The 21,164-nt window shown below is 38.8% G+C and overlaps 1 protein-coding gene and 1 pseudogene across 2 annotated transcripts in view; one reads left to right on the forward strand and one right to left on the reverse strand.

Moving 5' to 3' along the window:
• Positions 1-21,164, reverse strand: part of LOC118621602 (24-hydroxycholesterol 7-alpha-hydroxylase) — an 87,657-nt gene that overhangs the window by 20,152 nt on the left and 46,341 nt on the right. For both annotated transcript variants that reach the window (XM_036248947.1, XM_036248948.1), the window contains one exon: positions 6,794-6,927. In XM_036248947.1, coding sequence (XP_036104840.1) covers positions 6,794-6,927 — 134 coding nt within the window. The remainder of the gene's footprint in view (positions 1-6,793; positions 6,928-21,164) is intronic.
• On the forward strand, positions 9,920-17,984 carry LOC118621247 (annotated as a pseudogene).

The raw sequence follows: 21,164 nt of genomic DNA on the forward strand, positions 1-21,164 counted from the left end.
ACATATATATATTAGTTACACGTAATATTAGATAAATGTGAAAATTACAGAAACTAGTGGAGGTCCACTCCTGCTGTTTTTGATGTCCAATAGTGACATGGCAGCAAGTGTTCCAGAAAACTCTGAGACAGGATACCGCTGGCAGCACTGAGGACGGGGCAGCAGGTGTCCTGCCCCTGGGGACGCCCGTGCTAGCGTCAGGGCAGGCTCAGGGGATGCTCTGTTTGTTTGCTTTTCCAAGCTAGCAGCAGCTGTTAGGGCAGAAAGGACATGAAGGCAGCTGGTTGGAAAGACACAGGACAAACCCAGTGTTGTGCATTTATTTGGTTGGTTCGTGTTGGAAGCCACAGAGGTTACAGGGCTGAGGATGAGCAGTGTGAGTCCTCAGGCAAGAGAATCTGCATGATCCGTCTCCATGCATGTTAACTAAACTACACCAAGAATGAGAACCATTGCATGAAACCTTCCATCACCATGCTCAGTAACCACCAGACACAGGGCTCTTCCACAGTGTGTGATCACTAGGTAGCTACCACCTTTACTGAGTGAAGTCATGTTATTAGCAACACCCATCGCCAACCATCAGAAGCCACACCTATTTAACCTTATGTAATTTTCAAGTGTCCCCAGGATACCTGCCAAACAAGAAGTTCATGTACGGGAGGCAACCAGTCGATGCGGCTCGATCACATCGATGTTTCTCTCTGTCTCTCTCTCTCTCTCTCCCACTCTATCTGATAATAAGTAGAAAAATATCCTCAGGTGAGAAATAAAACAAACAACAAAACCCACGAAGTTCATGCACCTAGAATTTGCACTTTACAAGAACAAGCATGTCTTTTTATGGTAGCAGGGAGTGGGGTATGGGGAGGGGTCATCATGTTTTCACCCAGGAGAACCCCTGTTGGCTCTGATGCGAGCTGAGTATTGCTGGAGTTTGGTAACTTTAATGCCAGGACAGGAGAGTCAGATCCAAAACTGGGAAGAGAGGGCGGCTTGCCGGTGCACTCTTCACCGATGTTAAAGTTGAAAGAGATCCCAACCCTCCTCTGTGTTCATTCTCCCTTGGCCGGAAGTGAGGCTAGAGAGGTCATGACTGATTCTGAAACCAGCTGGGAGCAGGGCTGGGGGCAGCGTGGGGACCGGCCTGTAGTCAGGGCCACTGCTGCCCTTCCCTTCCCACCCCTAGTCCTCTTCCGTGGCAGGCGACCTAGGATTACGACTTGAAGGCTGCTGACCGCCGAGGCCTCCAAAGCAAGCTGGTAGAGAAAGACTTCAAAGGCAGCCTCGATAACACCACTAGCAACAGGGAGGAGACCAGAAAGACATGCCTGTTGCAGCAGCAAATGCCTGGCTGACAAATGGCATGAAGGGATGTGAGAGCTGGTTCCGTCCAAGGGACCCTCTGAGTGAATCAGCATCAACATGCCCAGTCTGATCAGTCCCTGTCATTGTTTCTGGGGCAGATGAAGGGAAAGGTCAAGAGGGAACACAACAGTCAGGACCGGAGAGCTGACCACTAGCAAAGAGAAGACCCAATGGTTGCAATAACTGCAGCTCTCAGGTGGACAGAATTGAACCTGGCCAGCCAACCACAAAAAGATACCGTGAAGCCAACTGAGCTGCTTCATCGGCTAGTGTGGAGAAGGGGCCTGCTTGAACAGGAAAGAGAAGGAAGGACTCTGCTACCTCAAGAAGAACTCTGAGAGCAAAGTGGGCTCAAGAAATGCAGAACTGAAGAGAAAGGAGGAGCCCTATAAAGGCAAAGCATCGCAGGAGAAGGCCCAGAGCACATAGGTTTCCTCCTAGCTCTTGGCCAGGAGCTAGGCTGCTGTTAGTGGCTTTAAAAAAAAAAAGTACTTTAAAAGTTAAAGACTATTTCTCTCTTTATATTGTACAGTCATTGTGAATAATTTCCTCTCCAATGGCTGCTTAATCTTTCATTGGGTAGATTAAACTGTAATTAATCTAATCATTTCTACTGTTTTTTCTATTTTAAAGGCCATCACTAGAGTCTTCTTCCTCAAAGCATTTTTCATATGAAATCGTTTAACACAGATGTGCAAAAGACATAGGACATGGACTTTTTTTTTTTTATCCTCACCTGAGGACATTTTTCCATTTTTTGTTCAGACAGAGTAGGAGGGAGAGAGAGGAAGAGAGAGAGAGAAACATCGATGTGAAAGGGACACATCGAGTGGCTGCCACCCACAGGACCCAACCAGGGCCGGGGACAAACTGCAACCGAGGTACATGCCCTTAGAAGGAACCGAACCCGGGTTTCTCTGGACCACAGGTTGATGCTCTAACCGCTGAGCCAAACCGGCCAGGGTGGACATGGACATTTTTAAGGCTATTAATACATGTTGCTTAATTGCTTCTTCATATTCTATAGAAAAATGCTTCTAACTACATGAGCATGTCCATTTCATTGTCTTCTTATCTGCTAATCTGACAACTTTAATAGACTATTTTCTATTGCTACTTAAAATTTTATGTCTTTATAGAGCATTTTCATCTATAAAAACTTTGTGCTCACGTTCAATCGCATTAATCTATGTAACTTAGTGCTTTACTTATTGAGCTGTGAATTCTTTAAATATTAAAATTACCTCCCCTTGTGTCACACACATATTGATATTTATCCTTAATTTTTGGTTTACATTTAATTTGAGTTATACTTTATAAATTAAGACACGTTAAATTTTTTTTTTTTTTTTTTTGGTATGTGCCCCTAGCGGGAATCGAACCCAGGACTCTCTGGTCCGCAGACATGTTAATTTTTGATATAGTACATTCAAATCTGTTTGTCTGCTTTGGGTGTCACCGATTAATCCTAAACTTAGGTAGGCAGCCCTCTTCCCCTTACGAATGTGGTTTTCAAAGGTGGTTTAGGAATTTCCAGGACTCCTGAAGACCTTTTCAGAGGGTCTTCCAGGTCAAACATCACTCCTGAGTAAAATACTCATTCAGAGTATGGGATTTGCCAGTGGATTTTAATATAATTTACTAAAAATTTTCAGATTGCAACAAACATTTAAGACAGTACCATTGTTGAGTTTTAGTGTAGAGCATCAAAGAATAACCACAAATATCTGGAAAGGCTACTAAAATACTCTTTCCTCTTTTGGCTACATGCCAATGTGAGGCTGGATTTTCCTCATTTCCATCAATGAAAATGACATATCACAATAGACTGATTGCAGACACATATATAGGAAATCAGATATCTTCTATTAGCAAGGCATTAGATTTGCAAAACCTTAAAAATTATGCTATTCTTTTACCACTTTTTTTTTGGAAAATATGTTTCTTAAAACCATGCTATTAATTTAACATGTAATAGGTTTCTTGTTCTATTTAAATGAATTACTAAATAAATACCCGAACAATTTCTCAGCTTTGGTTTCTAAAACAGTAAGTATGAATAGGTATAACTCACACAGACAAAAGCTCTTTGATATCTTCAATAATCTTGAAAAGTATAAAGGGATCCTGAGACCAAAAGTTTGAGGAACACTACATCAAAAAAAGTACCCACTTTTAGGAAGTCATCTCAAGCCATACAGTAATCTCTCCCCTCTTCATTGACTTACTGTATACGAATTCATTTATTCTGTTCAATTCTTCTGTAGTAGGGGCTTTGTTTCTTTGTCATCTATCCAACCTGTTCTATTGATCTGAACACCTGATCTGACGCCAGTATCATGTCATTTTAAATGTAGTAGTTTTATAACATGTTTTAATACCTTGAGAAGACAATTAATAGTCCTGAATTATTCATATTTTACAACACTCCTTTTTTGTTCTTTCCTTGGTATTTTTACAGATTAACTTTGTATTGAAAAATATGAAACCTTGAGGGAAAATTATAGGTAGAAGTTTAAGAGTTTTCAAAAGGTGGCATAATAAAGAAAAAGAAGAAAAATAAAGAAATCAAAGAAAGCAGATAGTGTTTGTTCATTTTAATTTAGTCCAAAAAATATAGAAATGACTACAGGAGCAAAAATAAACAGTGAAACCCTGTTCAGACTACACCGGGGAAGAGCAGGGGAGAACACTTGCAGCCCTCACAGCGAGAAACCTTGACCAGGCGTCCAATAGGAGAGGAAGCACAAATGAGCCTCTGCCCCTCCTCAGCACAGATGGCCCCATAGGAAATGTTTTCTATAATCCAAATTCCTAGGAACATGTCAGTGCATTCAGAAAAGACATGCCACCAAAATTATATTTGGAAAATACATAAAGCTGAAAATGACCAAGTTGTATGAATTTATATTAAGAAAATAATTAGTAACAAACACAAAGATTTAGCTGTAAGGATGTTCATCTTTGCACTGTTTATAATAGCAAAAAATGAAAGCCATATATATAAGAATAGGGAACTGATTTAAAATTTTACACTCTATCCATAGATTAGATTTTTATGTTGAAATGCAAAATGATGTAGATGTCCTTTATTGAAAGAGAAAATGATTTGTGATCTATTATTAAATAAAAGTTTCAGGTTATAAAAAAATTAACACCGTATGACCCCGACTGAATTTTTTACAATGTATACACTATAGGGAAAAAAATCTAAAATTATAATAATACTATAGAGTTCACAGTAGTAACTCTGACTTGTGAAATTTTAAGCAATTTTTAATTTCTTCTTTCAGCTTCTTTTTATGGTCTCCTTTTGTCCTAATTACTATGTATTACTTATGTAATAAAAAGAAAACTCCATGCAAGTTATTTTTATTTAATTAATTAATTTATTTATTTGGTTAATCCTCACCCAAGGATATTTTTCCACTAATTTTTAGATAGAGTGGAAGGGAGGGAGGGTCACAGAAAGGGAGAAAAATATCCATGGTGCATGCCCTTGACTGGAATCGAACCCACAGCCCTTCAGTCCATGGGCTGATGCTCTAACCACTGAGCCAAACTGGCTGGGGTGCAAGTTACTATTTTTAAGTAAAAGTCTCGTTTTCACAGGGAGGAATTCAGATTAATTTGGCCCTCCTGAGAGGAAAGGCTGAGTGTATAAAAGAAGTAGTAAGTACAGGTAACACTGCACCTCTTGCAAATATGAAAAAGATACTGTGGGAAACAATAAAAGGGAGTGTGGGGACATTCTTGGAAGATGCAGACTGAGCACAGGTCTCGGGCTGCTCTGCCACTAAGACGGCCATCACCAGTTGAGGGGCCGGGAGGGCGTCTGCATAGATACCAGCCTCTAGGAAGAAAGTGTGAGTGACGATTAGGACATATGAAACTTCTAATTATTTAAAATAATTTCTTGACTCATTCTGGATATCAATTATTTCTAATTTTTAAATTTTTATTGGGATCCCATAAAAATTAGACTTTTTAAGAGGATTGTATGTCGTGAATCATACATGTGTTTATACCCTTGGGCCAGTAATCCACCAGCAAACCATAATTAAAAGATAATCATTAAAAAAAGAAAATGGCCCTGGCTGGGTGGCTCAGCTGGTTGGAGTGTCATCCTGTGCACCAAAAGGTTACAGGTTCGATTTCCGGTCAGGGCGCATATGGAAGGCAACCAATTCATGTTTGTCTCTCACAAGGATTATTTTCCCCTTTCTCTCCCTTCCTCTCTCTAAAATTAATAAATATATCCTCAGATGAGGGTTAAAAAAAGAAAAAAGAAAAGAAAATGTACTCTTCTCAAAGATACAAATAATTACCATATTAAAATAAACACAAAGGAAAACAATTTCAATTCTCAAGAACCAGGAAGTAACAAAATATTTAAGCTATTAACTCAGTGGACTATTATGTGGCGATTGAAATAAATACGAAAACTCTCTAGATGCAAGAAAAGTGAAAAATAATGTTAAAAACTTTTTTTAATGACAATATTTACCCTATGATGAGAACCAGACTTCTGTATTGATGTCATACAAGGTGAATGTTGGTTAGTTGTTATGGTACAGTCATGGGGATGTGGGGTTGTGTATGTACAAGTGTATATATGTTTGAGCATGGATGTTTCTTTTGGTAAAGCTGTTGAAATAAGTAAAATTAATTTTGTTTTCTCCTACTACACAATTTTCTTAGTTTGAATCCAGGCACTCTAGCTGCATGTTTGAAAAAGCCAACAAGAGTGGAAGTCTGACTTCATGTAATCTTGCAGGCTCTGAGTCAAATCGTTCTGAGTCAAATCGTTCTGAAAAAATATTTTGTTCTGCCTGACCGATTCAGCAAATATTGAACTGAAATTCTGCCCTGTACACGTACCTTTCACGGTGCGCTTCAGAATTTTCTCCTACTTTGCCCATAGAAAGGACCTCCTTCACTCAGTCACTGATTGCGAGTATCAGTTGCTAGTGCCTATGATGCCCCTGCTATCTGTTCCCAGACCTGTAGCCTGTGGCCTGAAACTGTCTTCCAGCTGAAACTTCCCTGCACATGAATTCCCCAACCTCTGGCTGCTCAGGAATCGTGGCCAGTTTCGCAGAGAAGACGTTATCTAATCTACTTGCTTGATTGAAATAGGGTTATACCAATTCTTATACAGAATCACACAGCCCAAATGGTTATTAAAATATTATATTGTAGCGAAATGAGGCCCAAATGATTATTAAAACATTTCATTGTAATTAAAATCTTCACCAATGGATAAATACCTACATTAACAAAATGTGGCTGCACAACTCTTATTAGTAACCTATTCCAGGATCATGTAGTGCTACTGGAACCTAAGAAATTATCTAATAATATATGGGCAAAATGTGTACATTTTTTTCCTAGAAGGATTATTTTAAAGCCAACCAAAGCTTACCAAAATTTTAACTGGTTTCAGCACTTTTCTAGTAATGGCACCTGGAGCTCTTAAACGAATTGTTTCCAAAATACACCATTTAATTAGAGGGAGTTTCTTCAAGTCATCCTCAGACACTTTAATCTTATCTTTACCTGTAAAAGAATGTAAAAAGAAAATAGACTTAAAGAGGCCAGAAAGTGATTTCAGGTGAGCTCATAAACATAGGTTAGCTACGACTTCTGACAGTTAGTGCTAATATTACTATCATTCTTTGCATACCAAGTTCAGTAATTTATTGCCTCTTTTTGTCATTTTCCTCCTACCAAGATAAAATGTTTGGCATAAAAAAACTAAGCCAATGTTGATTACTGCAACATGACAGATTGTATCCAACCTTAGTTCTCACAGTTCAATGTCTATCAAATAACAGAGACTGTCCCTGTCAGAAAGGTGTTCAATTTTCACTAATTTCATTCTTTCTTGTCCCAATTCTCATTCTACCTAAGGAAACAGCAAGAAAAAAAAATTGGCATCAAAGGTACAAAGTAAACAATCTGAGAAGTCACCTAGCTTACTTATATCACTTCTCTGCTGATTAACTTTTGGTTTTACTTTTGTTTTTCTAATCATACATTTCAGAAGTTCCCCCTCAAAAAAATATTAGGAAAGGGGCGATGAGGCACATGCATTTCATCTGGCATGATGAGTTCTCTACACACAGGTGCATCAACTGTTCCTAATGTAACACGCACAGATTAACCAATATTCAGACCAAAGGCAACTGAAAAGGATTGGGGCCAATCTGTTTATAACCCAAAGTATGGTCAAGGTCTTGAGTCACATTAGACAGTTTAGCTAATGATGGTATTTCAAGTAAAATGTTTCCATTTTGAAAATTCCTTTAAAACAACTCAGCTTTCAATTTGGTCTTTGGCAGAATTTGCTTAATAAAAGTCAATAACATTGTCAGTTTAATTAAGTCAACTTCCATATCTGCTTCCCAACTGTAGTGGGAGTGAGTGGGTGACAGTGGAATGTAGGGTCCCCAGCCATGTCTCTCCTAGAGTCTGGAAACAAGCCCATTCTGCAGGAGGGCTGGGTGGGTGCCGCTGGGAAACTCTCAGCACGTGAGGAATTCCTGGGGAGTCAGCAGCAAATGTCTTTGGTTAATGGAGTCTAGGAAACAAGGTTTTTAAACTCTGGCTCTAAAAAACCCTATAGAGGTGTCTACACACTCCATTAAACTTGAGCACAAATAAGGACCAGGAGCTGAGCTAGTCTCTACCAGATTTACAACAATTAGGGCATTCTTGCAACACTCTTAGAATAGCAGGAAGTAAGACACAAGCTCACAGTTAACTAGTACACCACCACACAGGCAAGGAAACCATTCTGCAGGATGTAAAGTATTCCGAGAGTGAAAAGTGGGAAGGTTTACATCCAACTATTCTATGGGTAACTTTCTCTAAAACTAAAAATATAATTCGCTCCTTGTATAAGTAGCCCTCAGTAGATACATATTAAATTAACAAATTGTCCAACTTAACATAGGAAGATGAATAGTAGCCATTCTAGGCAAACAAAAGACGAAGAGCAAGGCCATGAAAAAGTATGGACTACAGTAATCATAAAGTTTCTTTGCTACTTTTAAAAAAAAAAAAAAAAAAACAACCCAGATTTTATCAAGAGTTTTTATTAGAGTAATTGAATTATAAAGTGCAAAGATATTTTGTATTATATAATAAAGGAACAAAAGCTTTTTTTTTGAGTTGAATATAATATTTAAAATCTATTATGACCTGTAAAAGCATGAGAGATGTAGTCTACCCTTGGAGAACAAATGTTTTGATAACATATTTTTAGTTTCTCAAAACCCAGTGTGATGTGGGAAAAATAAGGTAGTATTCTTGGACTAGACAAAGAAAAAGAAAAAAAAATATGCTAAGTTTTCCAACATCTTTAGGTTAAGAACCTTTCTTATTATAACTCTTAGAAAAGGCGCTGGACTCACACTGTGCATATTTCAATGCACATCTGTGGTTTGTTCCCCCAGCGTTTTTACTCTGAAATTAGAAAGCTCCACTTGGAAGAACGCCAAGGTAATCATCAAACGGGCCAGGACCTCCAGTCACCCAGGGCCAGTGCAGAAGACATCCGGGAAGAAACCACGGGGGGTTTGGGGTGAAATGCAGAGACCACTCTCGGCATAAATGCAATAAGAGTCAAACCAAATCCTAGGATATCTGAAACCAAATAAAAGAAACAACACAGCAACCATAAATTGTATTTGTTAAGGATATAGAGTAGATTGAAATTCTATTATTTCACCCATTTATTCCCTCAAGAGAGATTTGCTTCATGTCTGTTATGTGCTAGCCTGTGCACAGGTGCTGAAAGAGACAGGAAAAGAATAGTACTGATTTATTGACCATCTCATGTCACAGATACTTTGGCCACTGCATTTATTTGTCATAACTACCTGCCAGCTATCAAGCCTCAGAGAGGTTAGCGTGTTGGGAGACAAGCTTGAAAGTGACCGAGCAGTCTTCAAACCCTTGTCTATCTACGCTGACACCCCTGCCCTTGCTCACTGTGTCCGTCACTTCCCAGAAGAGGAGGAAAGAAGGAGAAAGACACAGGCATTGCCTTAGAGGAGCTTGGACACAAGGACGCACAATCGTACCTAGATATAAATCACCACAATAAGAGAGGATGGTAGTGTCGGTGGTGTTCATCGCCTCTTGCCTAGGACTGGATTCCAGCTAAGCCTGGAAGGGTAGGTGAGACTCACCCAGGCAGAAAGAAGTCACTTATATACTGCAATTAATCATAAAAATATGATTTCCTGGACTTAAAACAAAAAGAAACACAAATCAAACAATCACCAAAGTAAGTTCTTTGAGAGATGGCTACTCTGGTGCCTTAATATTTAAGCCCCCTCTTCTTACAAACACACACATACACACACACACACACACACGCAGTAAATAAATAAATCCATAAAATATAAAACATAGACATTCTGTTTCTGTAGTACTGGGGTAATATTACATAAAGATTTAATGATGTGGGGGAAAGAATCCATGTTTCGACAGAAAAGAAAAAGGATAGTAGGTATTCGTTGAGTCCTCCAGACCTTTTCAGATGTATTCTAAGGAGACTGAATCAGAAGGTGAGGTTGCAAAGTGGGGCTGAACACCCAGGGCGCCCTGTTCCTCCCCACGAGTGAAAGACAGATGCATATGCTACCAAGGGACACGTGGAAAGAAGAGGAAAAGCAAATGATAAGCTCCCTTGAAATTTAAACAGTGCATCCCTCCACACCCCTCCACCTCTTTCTTTACTTTTGAAAGCAAGGATTCTCCGGTCTGTTGTCCTGTCCTGGGTTAAGCTTTCCTTCAGAGACTGCCTTGCCATATTCGTAGAACAGCTTGTAGGAAATACTTAAGAGCTAAGGTGTGTGCAAAAGGCCATAGTACACAAGGAGAATGAACCTGGGGGAAAATGCATGACACAAAGCCTAAATAATAAAGAAACTGATGTAATCACCTTAAGAAATGATACCTATCAAAATGTGGGCAAAAGATTTGCTTCCAAAATTTTGTAATGATTTATGTAAAAAGTACAAATCAAGTAAGAAAAGTTAGTGTTTACTTCAGACTGTTGTAAGAAAAACTATGTAGCAACTTTGAAAAAAGACAGCATTTTATGACTTCTACTCAAAAATAAGGAAGCAACAACATCAATTGCTGGAAGAGATTAAGGGCAAGAAACTGGTTTCCTGGCATATTTTCTCATCCACCTTAAGATCAACTTCTGGAAAAAAAACCAGTTGCGGGGTCTTTGTAAGGAGACCACCAGACCAGCAGGAGCGCGGTACGGTAGCCTCTCTGTTGCCCTGACTTTTGAAGAAATCTCAATGAACTGCTTGTGAAGAATCATTGATCTTGCCTGGAAGCTTTTCCCCCCACAAAGACATCGATCAGTGTTAAGTGAAGATCACATTTTATATGTGATCCTGATCTTTTTGTCTTACATTATATTTTTATAGATTTTGTTATAAACACGGTGCTGGGAAAGGTGAAGAGTTTGACACTTAGCTTTGACTGTCTTAGTGACGGCAATGTCCGTGTGTATTCTGGCGGGGAACAGTCTCGGGAAGGGTGAATTTTGAAGTCAGTGGGGGGAGGTTCCAAAATGGGGGCGGAGCTACACAGACGTCTCCCAGGACCAAATGGAATTACAACTAAAACACAGACAAGTCGATGGGAAAAACCAACAGAAAAGCAGCTTGCGAGGACCATACAATGAGGGACACTGACTCCATCCCGGTAGGCTTGTGAAGGCGCGAGACGGGGCTGGGAGCCCATGGTCGGCAGCTCGGCAGCGGCCTCAGCTGGGAGCAGCACTCTCGGGTCACACTCCCAGGCGGCTCCACAGCGCAGAGCCGGGACAGAGGCTGAAACAGCCACAGCCACTCACCTTGGGCTCCGGCAGAGGGAGGGCAGACTGGACTGGAACTGTGTGGGGACACTCGGGATTTGGAGGGCGCACAGAGCGTTTGCTGAGTGCCAGCCACACAGGACGGTGGCCACATTGCTCCTTCCCAGGGCTCTGAGGAGAGGCAGCAGCCCCTCCCTCGGAGATCCAACCCCACCCTGTGGGCCACTGAAATGCTAATTGAGGCTCATTAACAACCAGCATCAGCCCCACCCTCGGGAAATCCCCTTATGCTGAGCACCTAAGGGAATTTTTCAATCAACTGACAATCCAAAACTCTTCAAGTAACCAGGATTGCTAGCCTCCAGGCAAAAAGAGGATAACAGTACCTTTCCTGGGCTAGCAACTCTAACCAGGAAAGTAAGACTTGACAGTGGTGTTTAACGTGGGTCCTCCCTTGCTCATCTAAACCCAGGAGAGGGAGCTACAAATAGCAGAACACCGATACCCACAGGGAAAACATGGCAGGCTTCAAAGCCCACTGTGATAGCCAAAATGGTGAAACACAGAAACAAAAGCCAAATGAAAGAACAAGAGACCTCCACTGAAGATGAGATCAATGTGGAGCAGTTAGGCATATTAACAGAGCTAGAATTCAGAGCCATGATCTTGAGGAAGCTCAACAGCATGAGTAAGGACATAGAGATGCTGAAAATCAACCAATTGGAAATTAAAAACCACCAGGAAGATATCAAGAGTGACATATCAGAAATAAAGAACACATTGGAAGGTCTAAAGAGCAGAGTAGAGGAAGCTGAGGAGCGGATCAGCAAATTAGAAGACTGGGTAGAAAAAAATCAACCAATCAGAAAACCAAAAGGAAAAAACGATTAAAAAACAGGAAGACAGCTTAAGAGAACTGTGGGACATCTGGAAACATAATAATATTTGCATAATAGGAGTCCCAAAAAAGAAGAAAATGAGCGAGGGTTAGAGAATATATTCAAAGAAATAGTGACATAAAACTTCCCTAATTTGGTGAAGGAAGAAGTCATTCAAGTTCAAAAAGCACAGACAGCCCCAAGTAAGAAGAACCCAAACAGGCCCACACCAAGATACATACTAATTAAAATGCCAAAACTTAAAGACAAAGAGAGAATCCTAAAAGCAGCAAGAGATAAGCAACAGGTTACCTACAAAGAAAACCCCATAAGGCTCTCAGCTGACTTCTCACAAAAAACACTACAGGCCAGAAGGGAAAGGCACAAAATAATCAAGGTCATGAAAAACAAGGATCTGAATCCAAGACTACTCTACCCAGCAAGGTTGTCATTCAAAATAGAAGGTTAAATAAAGAGCCTCCCAGACAAAAAAAAAGGCTAAGGGAATACATTAGTACCATACCAGCACTACAAGAAATGTTCAAAGGACTGCTGTAATTAGTAGAAGAAATAGGAAGAAAACCATAACCAAACGAAATAACAATGGCAATAAATAAGTACATATCAATAATCAACTTAAACGTAAATGGACTGAATGCTCTGATAAAAAGACACAGAGTAGCTGATTGGATAAGAAAGTATAACTCATCTATATGTTGTTTAAAAGAGACCCACCTCACAACAAAAGACTCACATAGGTTGAAAGTGAAGGAATGAAAAAAAAATTTTCCAAGCAAACGGAAAGCAAAAAAAAGTTGGGGTAGCAATATTCATATCTGATGAAATAGATTTCAAAATGAAGACCATAACTAGAGACAAAGAAGGCCACTACATAATATTGAAATAATTTATCCAACAGGAAGATATAACCTTGATAAACATATATGCACCCAATATGGGAGCACCAAAATATATTAAAAATCTTTTGAAGGACTTCAAAGGAGAAATCGACAACAATACAACCATAGCAGGGGACTTCAACACCCCATTGACACCACTGGCTAGATCCTCTGGACAAAAAATTAGCAAGGAAACAGAGACTCTAAATGAAGCACTAGACCAAATGGATTTAATAGATATCTACAGAGAATTACACCCCAAAACTACAGAATTCACATTCTTCTTAAGTGCACATGGGACATTCTCAAAGACAGACCACATGATAGGACACAAACTAAATCTCTACAAGTTCAAGAAGATTGCAATCATATCAAGCATCTTCTCAGATCACAATGGCATGAAACTAGAAATCAATTGCAACAAAAACATGCAAAGACATTTGAACACATGGAGGCTAAATAGCATGTTATTAAACAATGAATGGGTTACCGAGGAGATCAAGGAAGAAATTAAAAACTTCCTGGAAAACAATGAAAATGAACACACAACAACACAAAATCTATGGGATGCAGCAAAAGCAGTTCTGAGAGGGAAGTTCATAGCACTACAGGCCTACCTCAAAAAACAAGAAAAATTTCCAATTGACTGTATAACCTCACAACATAAAATGAGAAAGCAAACAAAAATAAAACCCCAGAGCAAGTAGAAGGAAGAAAATAGTAAATATCAGAGCAGAAATAAATGACATGGAGAACAAAAAAATAATTCAAAGAATCAATTAAACAAAGAGGTGGTTTTTCAAAAAGATAAACAAGATTGATTGATGGACCCTTAGCTAGACTCACCAAGAAACAAAGAGAGAGAACCCAAATGCACAAAATCAGAAATGAAGGAGGAGAAGTAACAACCGACACCACAGAAATACAAAAGATCGTTAACTACTATGAACAATTATATGGCAACAAATTTGACAATCTAAGCGAAATGGACAAATTTCTAGAAACACACAGTCTCCCAAAACTGGACCAGGAAGAGATAGAAAACTTGAACAGACCAATAACAACTAAGGAAATTGAAGAGGTAATCAAGACTCTCCCAGCAAACAAAAGTCCAGGTCCGGATAGATTCATGAGGAAGTTTTACCGAACATTCAAAAAAGAACTAATACCCATTCTCCTCAAACTATTTCAAAAAATTTAAGAAGAAGGAAGACTTCCAAACACGTTTTATGAGGCCAGCATAATTCTAATTCCAAAACCAGAAAAAGACACTATAAAGAAAGAAAACTACAGGCCAATATCCCTGATGAACATAGACGTAAAAATTCTGAACAAAATACTAGCAAATAGAATCCAGCAATACATCAAAAAAATTATTCACCATGACCAAGTGGGATTCATCCCAGGGATGCAAGGCTGGTACAATATTCACAAATCAATAAATGTGATACACCACATAAACAAAATGAAGAATAAAAACCACATGATCATATCAATAGATGCTGAAAAAGCATTCGACAAAATCCAGCATCCATTTCTGATAAAAATGCTCAGCATTGTGGGAATAGAGGGGTCATATCTCGACATAATAAAGGCTATATATGAAAGACCTACAGCCAATATCATACTCAATGGGCAAAAATTAAAACCATTTTCCTTAAGAACAGGAACAATGCAAGAATGCCTGCTTTTGACACTCTTATTTAACATAGTACTGGAAGTCTTAGCCACAGCAATCAGACAGGAGGAAAAAATAAAAGAGATCCAAATTGGAAAGGAGGAAGTGAAACTGTCATTATATGCAGACAACATATTATACATAGAAAACTCTAAAGACTCCATCAAAAAACTACTAAACATAACAAATGAATTTTGTAAAGTGGCAGGATACAAAATTAACATCAAGAAATTGACAGCATTCTTATACACCAATGATGAACTCACAGAAAGAGAAACTGAAAAATCAATCCCATTTACCATCGTGGCAAAAAAATTAAGGTAACTAGGAATAAACTTAACCAAAGAAGTAAAGGACCTATTTGCAGAAAACTACAGAACATTGAAAAAAGAAATAGAGGAAGATATAAAAAAGTGGAAGCACATACCTTGTTCATGAATTGGAACAATTAATATCATTAAAATGTCCATATTACCCAAAGCAATCTATAGATTCAATGAAATCACTATCAAAATACCAATGACATACTTCACAGAACTAGAACAAATACTTCAAAAGTTCATATGGAACCAAAAAAGACCCCGAATAGCCACAGCAATTTTGAAAAAGAAGGACAAAGTAGGTGGGATAACAATACCAGATATCAGGTTATACTACAAAGCGACTGTAATCAAAACAGCTTGGTACTGGCACAAGAACAGGTATATGGACCAGTGGAACAGACTAGAAAACCCAGAAATGGACCCAAGGCAATATGCTCAATTAATATTTGACAAAGATGGCAAGAGCATACAATGGAGTAAAGACAGCCTCTTTAATAAATGGTGTTGGGAAAATTGGACAGCTACATGCAAAAAGATGAAACTAGACCATCAACTTACACCATACACAAAAATAAACTCAAAATGGATAGAAGACTTAAATGTGACCCGTGAATCCAGAAAAATTCTAGAAGAAAATGTAGGCAACAAAATTTCAGACATCATACGGAGCAGAATTTTCACTGATACATCACCTAAGGCAACAGAAACAAAGGAGAAAATGAACACATGGGACTACATCAAACTCAAAAGTTTCTGCACAGCAAAGGAAACCACCATCAAAATGGAAAGGCAACCCACTGTATGGGAGAACATCACTGGCAATGATACATCAGATAAGGGGTTAATTTGCAAAATATATAGAGTACCCATACAACTGAACAAAAGGAAGACAAAGAACCCAATTAAAAAATGGGCAGAGGAGCTGAATAGACATTTCTCCATACAGGACATACAAATGGCCAAGAGACATATGAAGAAATGCTCAACATCACTAATCATCAGAGAGATGCAAATTAAAACAACAACGAGGTATCACCTGTCAGAATGGCTGCCATCAACAAATCATCAAACAAGTGTTGGCGAGGGTGTGGAGAAAAGGGGACTCAAGTGCACTGCTGGTGGGAATGCAGACAGGTGCAGCCACTATGGAAAACAATATGGTGTTACCTCAGAAAATTAAAAATTGAACTTTCATTTGACCCAGTGATCCCACTTCTAGGAATATACCCTAAGAAGCCGGAAACACCAATCAGAAAGAATATATGTACCCCCATGTTCTTAACAGCACTATTTACAATAGCTAAGATCTGGAAACAGCCCAAGTGTCCATCAGTAGATAAATGGATAAAAAAGCAGTGGTACATATACACAATGGAGTACTATGCAGCTGTAAGAAAGAAAGATCTCTTATCCTTTGAGATGACATGGAGGGACCTGGAAAGTATTATCCTAAGTGAAACAAGCCAAGCAGAGAAAGACAAATACCACATGATCTCACTTATTTGTGGAATATAATGAACATAACAGTCTGAGGAATAGGGTAGACCCAGAAACACGGAAGTAGGGTACAGACTGACAACCCTCAGAAGAGGGGATGGGGGGTGGGAAGAGATAAACCACAGAACTTATATGCATGTAGGCATAACCAATGGACATGGACAACAAAGCCGGGGACAGGGCGAAGGGTGTCAATGGGGTAAAAAGGGAGAAACGTCTGTAACAAAAATTAAATAATAATAATAATAAAAATAGAATTTACTGGGGAAATCAGAATAACATCTCTTAAAATTCACACAAGAGGACATCCAAAGTATGTTGGGCCAAATCCAGAAACCCCGGCTCCAATAGTGCCTACATACAGAATTACACTGAAGAAGTAGCATATTTCACCCATAAAGACATCTTAATTGACGAAAGAGATGATGATGATTCCGAAGAAGGCGTCCCCACCCTTCAGGAGGGCATGACTGTGCATTCGGCTCCACGCGCCCGCGGACACCCCTTGCCACCTCACCCGAGGCCGAAGGGCAGTGCGTGCTATGGGTGAGAGCCGAGCCGCACAGACCTTGGCTTCTACCAGCAAAATTAAACAAGGAATTTAGTCTGTGAACATGTAGATATCGACCCTCTTCATGACTTTCACCTCACCAGGCACCAAAGAAAAGAATTCGGGTATTTGCAGAGATTGAGAGCTGCTCTTCCGGAATGCTGGTGCCAAAGGCAGCCATTGGCCCAACGCAGGCCTTCGATGCCAAAGGGAAAGGGAGGAAGGAAGACAGCGTGTGGCTACCTTGCACGGGGACTCCTATCATCTGGACAGATGTGGAATGGCAAGTTCCTGAAAAGTCCACCCGTTTCTCCATCTATCCTCCACTGCAGTATAATCCACGTGGAATAGTCATTACTGGTATATGCGGATATTCCTAGAGCTATGCATTTCTTTATTTTTTTTTTTCCTTTATTGATTTTAGAGAGAGGAAGGGAGAGGGAGAGAGAGATAGAAACATCGATTGGCTGCCTCCTGCATGCCTCCCCACTAGGGATCGGGCCCACAACCTGGGCATGTGTCCTCACCGGGAATCAAACTGGCGACCGCTTGGTGCATGGGTCGATGCTCAACCACTGAGCCACACCAGCCAGGCTATGGATTTATTTCTTAATTTGCCTCTTGTCATCGGTACCATTCCTCTACATCCATTTGGTGGCAGGACCTCAAGTGTAAGCAGTCAGTGTCGCATGAATAGGAATCGGGTTGGTTCATCCCTACCTGAAAGACCTGAAGCACCGCCCAGCCATGCAGAAGTGGGCACAGAGGAACAAAGGCGGAACAGTCAGGCTCCAGTGTTTGTGATGACTCTGAGAGACTTCCAAGGACTACTGTTTGCATATACCCAGGAGTTTAGGTTCTTGCCTTCCCCTTTTTATTCAGAGATTGATCCCAATCCTGATCAGTAAGCGGATGATAGACCACCCTGCCCATCTCGTTGAAAGAATAAGTGGTTAAATCAAAGTGATGTGGATTCTGAACTGTGTCTCTTCCTGGCTGAGGACAGAAAAGTATCTTGGAGACGTGTTTTCAGAGGAAGTGGAATTGCTTTTGCCCAGAAAAATGGCAAATACATGAAACAACCAGTGATCATGCTTTCGAAGCCTAAAGCAACATTCCGGGGCTCCTCCAACATGCGTGAAGATCTGAGCTTTTCTTCTTTAAAAGTGGCACGTACCAAGAGCAGTCTTCTCGGCCTATGGTCATATGTGTCAAGACACGATGTTATAAAGAGGGATGATTTCCTTCTTTGGATTTGAAAATTTGCACATGTTCAATGCTTACATTGTGCAGTTCAGTGTCACTACAGTGTTTTTTTCCCATTTATGCCAGATTCTTGATATGCTTTTAAAACTCGTTTGTGATCAGCACAACAAGGAACAAAAGAAAGCTTTGAAAAAATCTTTAACGTGAAAAAAATACATTTTTAAAAAAATTTAATATAGCCTGGACTTGACCTGCATAAGCACATGCTCAAAACTGTCCTACTAGGCTGACCATGTATCACCTCTTCAGCTTGGATCCTATTGTGGATTTATTTACAAACCTCAAATGCCTTCAAGCCAATCCTTCTTGCTGTCTGTTTTGCAGCTGTGGTAGATATGCAACTGATGATGTGGGGAAAAGAGAGAAGAGGAGGAAGCTAATAAGAGGCTTTGTCAAGATGGTATACCTTCTTGGTTTCTTTTAAGAATGTGTTGTCACCTTTCTGCTATTACTGCAAAGCAGCATTTTGTTACTGACTCCCTAGAATCGCTTCATCTCAGGTGAACTCATCACTTGCCAAACTGTTGGAATGCTATTTTGTGTTTTGTTGCACTGTTGAGGTATTTTGTTTGTTTGTTTGTTTGTTTGGCTTTTGAGAGAGGGAAATTTAGTAAAGGGACATACACAAAAGTGACAACCACGTTCCCTTTTTATCATCACATAGAAGAAGAAACTGGAAGAGCTAAGAGTGGAGTGAGAAAGGCAGGATGGTGGGACCAGCAAAGAGTTAAGGGCTGTTGCTCTTAAAAATTATTGTTACTTTTATTGTTTTTTAAAAGTATGGAAGTTTTCCAGTCATGAGAGGGGAGGAGAAAATGCATTTATTTTTATACAGAGTTACTTAATTACCTCCAAACACATATGTTAAAAATCATTTTTGCTGGTGCAGAGTATTTTAATGAGCAGGAATATATATATATATATATATATATAGAGAGAGAGAGAGAGAGAGAGAGAGAGATTAAAGAGCTCAATTTATACATTTCTTATTCTGCTCAAGCTTGACAGAGCTTGAAAATCCAAGTTTATTCTAAAAGTGTATAACTTCAAAATTATAAATACTAGTATGTATGCTGGAATAATAAATGTTTTTTATATTTTTGTTTTTTTTTAAATGAAAGTATTTTTTTCTATTACCTAAAGAACATTCTTCTAAACATGAGACATCACTTACTTTGAGTATATGTGGATAATATAGGGAAAATGATTACATCAGTATGTTATAGTTCATATTAAAGATAATTTACAGTTAGCTCACAACAAATAATACCCACATTCACGATGACACTAAAACAGCATTTTCTGAGGTACCAAGTGTACTGATTGTCTTATTTTAGAAGGAATTCAGCTCTGATGTTAATGAAAATCAGCATCTCTGATGTTACAACATACATGTGAAATGGGCGTTACATCTATTCTGCCATTTAACCCCACAGTTAATAAGGTGACTGAAAATAATAGTAACTCTGGCTTCGTGCTTGACCTGGTTAAATACTGCCTTAAAGCTTCACATAAAACAAACAGGCTTTTCCATGAGTGGCCTTTAAGAAAACATGGAAGACAACTCATGTTTGAAAAATGCTGACAGGGTGAAGAAAGCCCAGTGTAAAAATGAATCGTGTTTTAAGTGATTCAGTTAAAGGATTTGGGAGTACTAGATAATAAGGAAATGAGGGTGAAATATGTTTTCATTGTTGTTAAATTTTGTGAATGTCCTCCTCAAAAAAGCTAATAAAATATTGGGCATAAAGGGCATTTGGTGGTTTCATTTTTGCTTGGTGGGGAGGGCTTGTCAGAAACCCCCTTTGCTTTTTTATGTCTGAACTTCTAGGGAACAATTTTTTATATGCAGAGTATTGGAAAACATACACCATAAACTCCTAACACATGGAAGCAAGAATGACCAATATTCTGGTAATTGGCACTGGGTCACAAAATAAACTGTGATAAAACTCTAAGTATATAAAACTTGATGAAGTTTTATTTTCCCCATTAAAGTATTCCTTTACTTTTTTATTTCGAGGTGTTACTTTACTCTTTCCTAACTATTGGTCAATTTCTGACATAAGATGTAAGGTTCACATTTTATTCCAGTATTCAAGACAGATTCCTGACTTCTCAATTAGAAAAAGTAAAATCTAAAATGTTAGCAAAACAAAGTGCAATATTAAATGTTTGCTTTATAGATTATAGTCTATGGCTCTCTCTTTTTATTTTATTTTTTCCTTTTTTATTTGGTGCTGAATATGTCTTTATGGCTCTGATTTAAGAAAACAATATGTGGGAAATGATTTGATTTTTCCTATTGTTCTTTCTTATGAAAAAGTTTTTTTCATTTTTGTAAAAAAATAAAAATCAGTTTTTGGAGAACAGAAGCAAACCTAGAGAGAAACAGTAAATAAAGAGTATAGTATTCCACAGGGGGGTAAAAAACAGTATCTTAACATCTGTCCCTTCATTACAGAAATTTTAAAAACTTTAATATTTTAAGTAATGCTCAAAAATACAATTTCAAAATAATTATACCTCTACTTTATTCCAGGAATATATTCTTATATTTACAAAGTTGTTCTTTCCCTTTCAGAAGAAACCTATGTTTAATGAAAAAGGTTAGTACATCTCAAATACAGAGAATAAGAGTAGATAAAATGTCCTGAAGTAGATAATATCATTTTATATGTTAAATGACCCTATAACAGTTATTTATGGGGAGTGAGAATATGCTGGTTACAGAGTTCTGGGAATTTTCAGCGAGGTGGAAATTTGTTGACTTGTTTCCCATATGGGAAAAGCAATAAACCCCTTTCTGTAATTATCATTGTTTTAAATTTGAAAAGGAACTGTGAAACTGATCT

This window comes from Molossus molossus, unplaced genomic scaffold, assembly GCF_014108415.1.
Source record: "Molossus molossus isolate mMolMol1 unplaced genomic scaffold, mMolMol1.p scaffold_m16_p_8, whole genome shotgun sequence".
Taxonomy (NCBI): domain Eukaryota; kingdom Metazoa; phylum Chordata; class Mammalia; order Chiroptera; family Molossidae; genus Molossus; species Molossus molossus.